General features: G+C 34.9%; 1 protein-coding gene across 1 annotated transcript in view; it reads right to left on the bottom strand.

The window, feature by feature from the left end:
• Positions 1-959: 959 nt before the first annotated feature.
• The window catches only part of LOC103139295 (carcinoembryonic antigen-related cell adhesion molecule 5-like), a gene marked incomplete at its 5' end in the record, with an annotated part of 25,683 nt that continues 15,978 nt past the window's right edge, over positions 960-10,664 (bottom strand). The window contains 6 exons of the mRNA XM_007553839.2: positions 960-2,630; positions 5,992-6,029; positions 6,106-6,146; positions 6,540-6,645; positions 8,301-8,576; positions 8,868-9,152. Coding sequence (XP_007553901.1) covers positions 2,517-2,630; positions 5,992-6,029; positions 6,106-6,146; positions 6,540-6,645; positions 8,301-8,576; positions 8,868-9,152 — 860 coding nt within the window. The remainder of the gene's footprint in view (positions 2,631-5,991; positions 6,030-6,105; positions 6,147-6,539; positions 6,646-8,300; positions 8,577-8,867; positions 9,153-10,664) is intronic.

The following is a 10,664-nucleotide window of genomic DNA, read 5'->3' as shown; positions in this document are numbered from 1 at the left end:
ATTACAAGTAAAGCAAAAATTTATTAATTGCTTCATTCATTACATTTATAGGAAGTGAATAAAAAGACATGCACATCAAAGGGATAGTGATGCCTTCAAGTTGAATTATTCTTCACTGACGTTGCATAACCTCAAAAATAAAGAACTGTTTGTAATGACCATGAGAATAAGTTAAATTGTTTATGAATTAAATATTTTAGAAGTTATATGAAAGACTTGTAGATATTTGAGTAAACATACACTGAACTAAAACATTTTTTGCCCCATTAGACTTCCTTTCCTGCTGCTTTGTAACTCTTAAATGTCAGAGCCAGAAAATCGGATGCTTCTGCATTTCAGATATCTTGTTCAGAGAATGACAGGAGTTCAAACCTGGAAGTTTTTGATGTACCCAAATAAAAACACAATATATTGCTTGGAAAAAATATTTAATTTGTTTTTGCTTTTTTTGATACACTTAAATGATTAAGCTCATCAAACAAATATTATTATTAGACAAAGATAACTTCAGTAAATACAGAAACATGTTTGCAAATGATCACTATATTTATTTAGAAGAAAAAGCTGCAACTCAATTTGGTCTTGTGTGAAAAAATAATTGCCTTCCTACACAGTCAGTGGTTGTAACACTCCAGGTGGCAACAACTCCTATTAAGCTCTGCATTGTAAGCAATTTCTAATAAATTCAGAAAATGATCTCAGAATCCTGACAATGATTTATTCAGCAGCTTGTTGAGTCAGCTTAAAACCTAGAGATGATCCACTGGCTTTTTATTAACTGTGTTTAATAAAAACACAGTTTTTATTAAAACTGTGTTTTAATAAAAACACAGTTTTAATAACTGTGTTTTTAATAACTGTGTTATTAAACACAGTTTAATAACACAGTTTACACACAGTTTAATAACACAGTTATTAAACTGTGTTTAATAACTGTGTTATTAAACACGGTTTTTATTAACTGTGTTTAATAAAAAGCCAACAGCAAATTCCGGAAGATGACACTTTTTTATTGTTCCTTTTACAAAATAGGGAATTTAACTTTACATTCCTGTGTCAAACATTTCCTTCTTTTAATTTTAATTATATTGCTCGAGTTCATCTGGTATGGATATTCCATGAATTTTAAATAGAGTTGAGGTGCAAGCTTCTGGAAGGGCTTCAAAAGTTCAATCAGTCTTGGTATCCAGACATCATCTACAACCTATTTTATTTACAGCAGATATGTTCCATACAAGGAATAAAGGCTTATATAAGTTTAAATACATCTAAGAATGTTTAATCAGGAGAAAATATTTTCATAATTTCCTTAAATACCCTTTTCACATAAGAAGAAAATAATAGTAAACACAAATTCACCATGAAACATATTTAGAGGAATAAGATAAAATTTCAAAAGCATGATTTTTGTGTCCTACATTTTGAATAATTGGAAACTGTCTTCAATTTGTTGAGCATGCATTGGTTCGAATGACAAACCCATTAAAGCTTTTTCTTTTCTACGATTATTTTGTTACTTCAGTGGTTTCATGTTGGTACAGTATAAAAACTGGACTAAAACATAACAAAGAATACATCACCACGCTATAGAATGACCACACATTTGGCTGTATTCATCAAATTAACTTAAGTGCAGTGCTCTGATATTTAGACAATATTTTCTTGCTTGAGCTTCTCAAAATAAAATTTGCACTTCTGCTTCTAGAAAAGTCAATTATTACAGTAACCTGACTGGATAAGTGATGTTTAACTTCCCCATTCTAGACCTTTCCTGTTACTAGAGGTGTAATGGTCCACATATTGATACTTAAAGTATTGATTAAAGTCTACTGAAACTGAACCAGACTGTGTGTCGTTGCATCCCTAAACATTGGAGGATTTCTTTTTAGTCAGTGCAAAATCTGGCATCTGTAAACTGAATGAGGCTGCAGCTTCTTTATAATAGCTTCACATTTTATCTTTGCAGTATCGCTAGATTAGTATTATCCAAAACTGACATGGCAAATTAACAAGATACGCTAACTTCAGATTGGAAGCAAGAAAATCTGTATATTGAGTATTTTACTATATCTATATCCACTCCGAATCTATAATATCTGTATAAACGTAAGTTTTGTGAAAGAACACGCTACACATTTCAGGAATAACATTTTGCATTATAATATTGACCAGATTCGTACTAAAGGAAATAATTAAGCTATAAAGAGAAGATTGCTGCTCACTTTAGATTTATGAAAGTCATAAAATGAAAAGAGGGAAATATTCTGCCTTCTGCTTTCTGTTGCCAGTAAGAGCTGGGGTTAGTTAATCATTAAATACTAAGGTACCAGAATGAAGTAAACTTATGCTGAAATTTGCTACAGCAAACCAACAATCTCATCTCTCTAACAAGCATCAGCCAGCTCTGTCATTGTTGGCTTTTGCTTAAAGAAATGTCAAGTCTTAGCAGGATTTAGTTAAAGCCAGACAGCCAGCCTGTTTGGTTTCAGCTGCATGTGGGCAGAGGGAAGAGTGCTTTAGTTTCTGTTGACCCTGATGTCAGCGTAGGTTGATGAGGGGTTGTCTGATTCCCACTGAGGTTGCACATTTTTCTTGTTCTTTGCAAACCTGATAGCTGCATAGTTCAGCTCCTGCATGGTAAGAAAGAAAACAAAAAACAAGAAGATTTGAGAGAAACATCTTATTTAGAAATCAAAACTGTTGAATTTGCAAACTGTCTGCATTATCATAGATGCATAAAATATACTGAATACTGAATGAAATGGACTACAGGTATATCCAGCTGTATTTAGTTTTCCTGGTGTAAAGTCCAACATTGTGACTTTTTGGACTGCAGGTCTGGCCCGGCCCCCTTGCGCCTGGCCCTGTTGTACTTTCACCTTGAAACTGGGTGGGGACCGACATGTCAATCAAATTCCTATTGAAGCTACCAAGCACATTTTCCCAGAAACTGTGGAACACTTTCGTTCTTCGTTGTCCAGTCCAACTCCTTCTGTACACGATTGTCACTGAAGCAGCTGAGGAAAATAACTACCTTAACATTACCCTTTAATTAAATAATTAAAAAAATTCTTAGCTGTGAAGCAAGATCAGAAAATCTTGTCTTGCCGACTTCTGATCGCTTCAATGAGTCGTGGCAGACTGGCTCTTGTACTGGAGGTTTCTTCCTGTAAAACGGGAGTTTTCCTCTCCACTGTTGCTTCAAACATATTTGGTATGAGGATTTGTTCTATAGTCAACAACACAACGTAAGTGATTCTCATCATGCTCGTCTAGGAGTGAATGCTGCAAGTCAATGACTCCATGCATTCTGGTGGGTTTCCTTAGATTGAAACTGTTTAATCTACTGAATAATTAATTGAGCGTACTGTACTGTTGGATACAGGATAAACTGGAATGTATATGTCAGTGAATTGAACTGATTTTTTTTGTAAAGTGCATTGAGACAACATTTGCTGTGAACTGGTGCAATATAAATAAACTGAACTGCATTACATTCAATTGAATTAGAGAAACGCTCAACAATTTAAAGAACTTTGGCTAAAGTGGCACTTGTATGTTCGTAGCACAGAATGTAGATTCATCCTCTAGATTAGCGGTTCTCAACGTGGGCGGTACCGCCCCCCAGGGGGCGTTCAGAGTACGGCAAGGGGCGCTGGCGGACATTTTTACAAAAGGGGGGCGCTGGGATGCCTTTGGGGGGCGTTTGGTCAAGGTAAACGTTACACTTTAAATGCACAACAATGCCAGTTTAGTCTTTGAGCAACTTGGTAAAACTGTATTGTGTAACATTAAACCATGCTCTGCTGCAACAATATGCATGGCAGATCTTCTTCTATTCAGTGTTTGTTAGCTTCTGTTAGCTTCTTGGCGCGACTCCGTTCTCCTGCTACTGGTAGCTAAAATCACGATACCCTCACTGTGTATCCCTCTGAAAAATGAACCCATTCAAATAAAGAAATCTCTCCATAGTGATACCTCGATAGAGAGCGTTCATTTTATAGCGTTAACACCGGAGCTGTAAGTGGTCCGGTATGAAACGGGGGTGATAGAACAACACAGCACTTTTAAATTTCAATAATCAGAATGCAGAAATTGTTTCCGTTGTTTTAAAAAGTTTATGTCAATCTGCCTTTTCCCCATCGACACGCTTCCCGACCGCCCTGCACCCTAGGGGCTTAAAAAAAAAAAAAAAAAAAAAAAACGCGCACATTGCGCAAAACCCTGAAACAGGAGAAGCGGGACATAAAACGGAGCGACGAACTAGATGTGAATTATGGCATAAAAACAGAGAATCCGACGCTGGACAGTGAAAAAAATCAACACATGATGTGAAACATGACGATTAGGCGGCGCAGCAGGTGATGAGTGAAGATTAATTATGGTGAGCGTCAATACATGATAAAATAAATCTAGCAACAGGAAAGAACTAAAGTGGACATAGCAATAAACCAAGAGAGGATAATACTAATCAAAGGAAACTAAATGGGAATGAATGAATAACAAAATGCAAGAATAAACTAAGAAACTAAAGTAAATACAGAGGAATAAACTGGTATGGCAAGACCTTTCGATCAATAATTAATACAGAGGATTGTATGGCAAGAATAAACACACTATTTCCAGATAAAAAGTAAAATAATATTGTTGATATGTCATGGGTTTGTTGAGACCACATCTAGTACTGAGAATAAATATATCTTACAGATCATAACAGTAAATAACTGTTCACTTATTTATGTTTTTAATTAGATTTGATGAAGAACCAGATTTGTTCTTTGTAATTTCTGTCCAGTAAAACTATTAATCTATAAATCAATAGACAGGTCCATATAAAGATATAATCAATGTTTCTGTCTCATATTTCTATGGCATTGAAGGACCTGGAACTTTTGTTTTTCCACTGAAAGCTCTGGTTTGCACAATAAATGCCATGTGGGTGAAATTTTATGGATGATACTCTGATGTCTCATTCTCCTGAAGGCAGCACAGAGCTGCACCACCAGAAGCTATGATTAATGTAGTTACAGTTCTATCCATGTTTTAATGCTGCAGAGCTCAGTCGTTTTGCAAATAGTTCAAAGTTTAAACTGGCATGTTGAACATCTTTTATCTGATCATTTTGTGGAATATTTAACAACTAGAAAATGGCACAAAATACGAATATTTTTTCCACTCTGATTGGCTGCTGTTAGGCCTACCAATTTTAACTTTAATGTTCATTGCATTTTTCGTAGACGCCTGTGAAAATAATTTCTATTCCCATGGCTTTTTTGTTCTCTGGGAAATTATTTTTGATGATAAATACAGAAACAAGCATAAAAATCAAAACATCTACAATAGTGATAGTAATATTAATGATAAAATAATGGTCAGTGCAAAGTAGCCTGCAAATTTTTTGGTGGGGGGCGGTGAGGGACCTGGATAAGGGCTAAGGGGGCGCTGGCCCAAAAAAGGTTGAGAAACACTGCTCTAGATCAACTTCAAAACCCTGAAGCATTTGATTATGCATAAATGTTAGAGCCAGACATTTGTACATCAGAACACAAATGTGTACATCTTGAGCCCATCTGGCTCTGAAGGTTATAGAGAGGAAGGTGGAAGTGTTAACACTAGAGCCTAGTTTGAAGCAAGACCAGGCCGGGCATGTCTCTGGCACTCTTCTTCAATCATCCCTAATCGTTCAACATCAGGTTGGAAATCATTGATAAAAGTGCCAAATTAAATATCAAGTGGATAACAATAAATCTTTTATAGTAAATTTAGGAAAATACCTCATTAGTTACTAATGTACACTATGGTAGTCATGCCTCCAGTTATTAAGCAATTCTGCACCTTTGCATTGAAAAGTTCAGATTTTCTGAACTTTCTAAACATAGAAACACAAAATAATTTACCCCGACTTTCACTGTGACTATTTAACTATGTTTTAAAACAATGTTTTGCATGAAACACTGAAACATGAAACATTATAGCATTAGTGATTTTTACCTCATCAATGTTTACACCATTATTCCGTTTGTTCCCACCTGTAATACATAGATAAATTAAAATTAAACAACAAATACTGAATAATCAACAGACAGCAGGTAGCTACACACCTACCTGCTGAAATATTTCTATTTGAGGTTTTCCCCCAAGGTTTTCTGTTTAGACAAAAAATAAAATGAAAAATAGAAGTTAGAAATTTACAAATATTCAACACAATGTATTTTCCTGTCCTAGTTTTTCATAGTTATTTAGAATCATATATAAAACAATGCAATTACAATCACTGCATGGATATTGTTTTACATTTACAATTATATTTAATGCATTAATAAAATACAAATGACAGTACATACAGTCAAACCCAAAATTATAATTATAGCTAGAAAATAAAAGCAGTGCATTGTCAAGATACATAGACTATGTCATTTTGTTCACATTTTTAAGGCATAATCTAAAAACATTTTCGCTCAACATTATTATTAATTAAATAGGTTTTATATTTTCCTTATGTTTCTTATGTTTTATTTCCAGGGCTATTTTCCACTTACTTTTTTTTAAGTATGAAGTAAACTCCAAGAACAATTAAAGAAACGCATACTAAACACCCAATAACAATTCCTGCAATGGCTCCAGAGGATAATGAGTCACTGCTTCCTAAAAAGCAATAAAAAAGAAAAATATGATTACATTGCAAAACTGCCAAGTTACACAATGCCTTGTCAAAAGCATATTATCTCTATGCACAAAACAAGAAGCAGTAATGGATATGAATGGTGCCAGAAGTAATATTTTTTACAATTACAACATGATTCAGACTCTTTTCTGCTGTGAAATAATGCAATCAAAGAACTAGAGACCAGAAATAGAAGCACTGAAAAAATGCTTCTATTTTTTCAGAATAGAAGCATTTCTATATAGAAATGATTTGGAAGTATTTGTAATGCTTTCTGGAGAGGGCTAGATGTGATATGGTTGTATCGTAGAAATCATCTAACACCTTTACCAATGAAGTAGCCCCTTCACATAATTATCTGCCCTTCTAACCCTACACATTACCCTAAAAATGCTATTCCAGCAGTAAAAAATACCTGTTACAGACTTATGCTGTTGGGATACTTTTCTTCTAATTAGACATGAAACCTGGTTGTAGTTGATGGTATGATGGAAAGAACTAAATAAAGGACAATAATGGAAAAACTATTAAAAGGCAGCAGAAGACCAGAGATTGGGATGGAGGTTCAGCTTCTGTCAGGAAAATAACCCACAATCTAAAAGATTTGAGCCGCATTCAGTTGTCTATTATCTTCTAAAAATAAACTTCTGAGTTTTAGATTTTGAACCTAAATGTGTCAATCTGTGAAAGGTAAACTTACAAGAGTAAGTTGTATGAACATTTATTAATGTTGTCAAACCTCCAAGAGTTAGATAAACAAGAGTTTTCAGATTAGCGCTTCAGAAAAACTAAAAAAAGGACAGGAGTGGGAACTATTTCCCAGAGAGCTTAGCAGCATGTTTCTGTGTCCTGTGTTGCACCGTGAGCGAGATGGAAGTGTGTTACATTGATGTGACTCTTGTGTGTTAGCAAAGCTTAAGATTAATGTCCTTTATGCATTAAATAATGTTGAGTGGAGTTTATTGTAATGTTAAATAAAAATTCATTTTCAGATCAGAAACTTTGTTCATGCAATTTGAAATAAGAGTTTTAATTATTCTAAAGTAAAATAAGTAGTTATTTTAACTTGATATTGTCAATGAAATTGAAAGAGAAATATGTGCCCTTTAACCAGGTGAGGGGAGTTTTTTTCTTGCATATTGTGAAACAATTATTTGGTTTAAATTGCAGCATTAAGTTAAAATTTACAATTAAAGAATAATGAACTTTAAACAATGTTTAGACAACTTGTCTCTTGTTGTTAAATCAACTTCATGATTTTTAATTTATGAATTAAAACCAAAACAACTTTCATGTTGACTTAAATTGCATTTTCAAGGCAGCAGGTGGACTTTCATTTTCAAGTTAAACCACCTTCAAATGTTTTATAGTGCAATACATACAGCCAGAGCTACAATGGCATATTTACCGATTAGTATGGCTGGCCTAGTCAAAGTCCAGACACTAAATTGAATTTAGTCTAAGTAAAAGGTGGTCCTAGAGGGCATAGGAGGGCTGAATACAAATACACTTTTGAGATTTTCATCTGTAAAAGATTTTGAAAGATGTTTCTCCTCTTCTTTACCAAAATGTGTTGGTCCATCACATGAAATAAGAATAAAGTATTTTAAAAGTTTGTGAGTGTGATGTAGCTTACCTGCTTTGGTGTTATCTTCTATAGAGATAACTGAAACTTGAGATGTTTGATATCTTGAGGTCATGCTGTTAAAGGCCTGACAGCTGTAGTTTCCACTCTGATTCTTCTGAACATTGAGGAGTTCAAGCTGAGATCCAGAACCAGGCAGAACATTTCCATTAAAGAACCACTCAAAGGTGGCAGGAGGTCTGGAGTCAGCTGAACAAGACAGACGGATGTCTGACCCTTCTGGATAATTTTGAGAAGGTGATTCTAAGTTGACATTTTCTGGGCCATCTGTAACAATTAATATTAATTAATTCTCCACATTTACCTTATAACCAGCTTTTTCAGTGTAGTGTTAGTTTAACAGCTGCTTCGTTAAGTGAAATAGTACAAATATTTGAAAAAGAAGCACATACATGATTAACTGATGATGTTTTGCAAATATGATGGTGTTGTACTTTTTAAAAATGTGTTTCTCATAATTTCTCATTTAACAAAATAGCAACAAACAGCAGCTGTTAAGCTCCAATAAATGTTGTATTAATTTCAAAAGAAGGTTATCATAGTGTTGGAAAAACTCACAGCTGACAGAGACGTTTACAGGATCACTGTTAGCACTGCTAACAGGATTGGACACATTACAGCTGTATGATCCATCATCATATCTGGTCACATTGATTACAGTCAGATTGGATCCTCCATCAGTATCAGTGATCTGAACTCTGTCACTGGCTGTGACCTCAGAGCTGCTGTTCATCCAGAGGAAGGAGAGAGAAGATCCAGAGGAGGAGCAGGAGAAGCTGACAGACCTGCTGAACTCAATCAATTGGGTAACGTCTTGAGTAACCTTTACATTAGAGACTCGCTCTGTGGGAGGAAAGCAAAACAAAAATCAACCAAAGACAACTTTTAGTAGAAGATATTCATATTTACTCTTTATAATTTATATATACTGCTGAATGTTGAAAGCAGAGTTAGTGGGTTAATGAACAGGTTTATTGTGCAACTTTCTAAATTGATACAGACAAAAAATTGTAAGGGTTATATTGGAAAATGTGTTTTAAGATGTCTAAATCAATTACATATCATTTGGAGGTTCCTTTTCATTTGGATCAAAATATGAAATACTGAGGTACAGTTAAGCCCAAAATAATTTGTATTGCTGGAATATTTAGATTTCCAGTAATCTTATAGTTGCACCAGGATGTTTGTTCTGAAGGAAAGTAATATAATTTGTTTGGAGTGACTCAATTAGAGTCATGACTAGAAGTCTTTCAACTTGAAGGACTTAAATGATCAAAATTTGCTAACTTTTATGTCTCAGACAAATTAGTCAACAATTATAAATAGATGAATTACTGTAATGCAATTAAGAAGAGTTGTTGCTTTTAAAATGTAACTAAATGAACTTATCTTGCTGATAAACTGTCTAAATAGGTTATTTAGGTTGCTTGGGTTATTATTTAGGTTATTTACATTGCTAGATTTACATTGACATTTTTGTGTAAATGTATTTATTTCTGCAATGTCTGTCTCAGGTCTGGCCTCCATCGGTTGAACGAGTCTCAGGCAGTTCAATTTTCCTATTGGTTGCAGCGGTACAGCTTGGTCCAACTTCGTCACTCAGTCTTGCATTAAGATATAGCATCTCACTCTGACATGCAGCAGTCCCGGCCGGTGGCAAGTCAGGAGTTGGAATAATGAGCCAAGCATGACACAGCGAACATAGATAGATAGCATTACTCAGCCTTGGACATTTGTGATTTGTTTCCAATGTGGACAAAGTGGAATGTGTCTCTTCTGTTCTGTCTACTGATGATGGTATGGTGTTGAACGAATGACTATCTCAGACTGACAGCAGTGCTGAGTAAAGCAGTTCACAGACAGGCTGCTTGCAGCTGAGTTGCAGAGCAATGTCTCCAACAACACAGAAAAAAACATAAAAATAATAGATTCTTCACTAGTTGTTATGTCAAAGTCACTAGAGGGGTCTGAAAAGTCGATAAATCATATTGTTTAATGTAACTGAACTCCAAACCCTGTGAAAGAATAAACCCTCACATAAGAGGCATGGCCTAGTGTGGGGATAAGCAGAGGGGATAAGTGAGGTTATGATGAAAGAACCACTGTTGTCAACTAACCCACTATATTCACCAGTTTTTCATTACCCTTTAGTGACTTCTTTCAACAACTAGTGATAAATCTACTGGCTCTTTCTGTCAAGATCCGTGTTATTGTGTGTTTATTTTTGAGTTTTTCTATGTTTTCCTGTTTCCCTGTGAGTCTCTGTCCTGTCCTCCCCGTTGATTGATCCCCAGGTGTGTCTCGTTTCCTTAATTACCCTGTGTGTATTTAAACCCACCTGTTGTCTGTGTTCCT

This window comes from Poecilia formosa, unplaced genomic scaffold, assembly GCF_000485575.1.
Source record: "Poecilia formosa unplaced genomic scaffold, Poecilia_formosa-5.1.2 Scaffold59, whole genome shotgun sequence".
NCBI classification, from domain to species: Eukaryota; Metazoa; Chordata; class Actinopteri; order Cyprinodontiformes; family Poeciliidae; genus Poecilia; species Poecilia formosa.
Note: the sequence above shows the minus strand (reverse complement) of the source record. Positions and strands in the feature narration are given on the sequence as shown.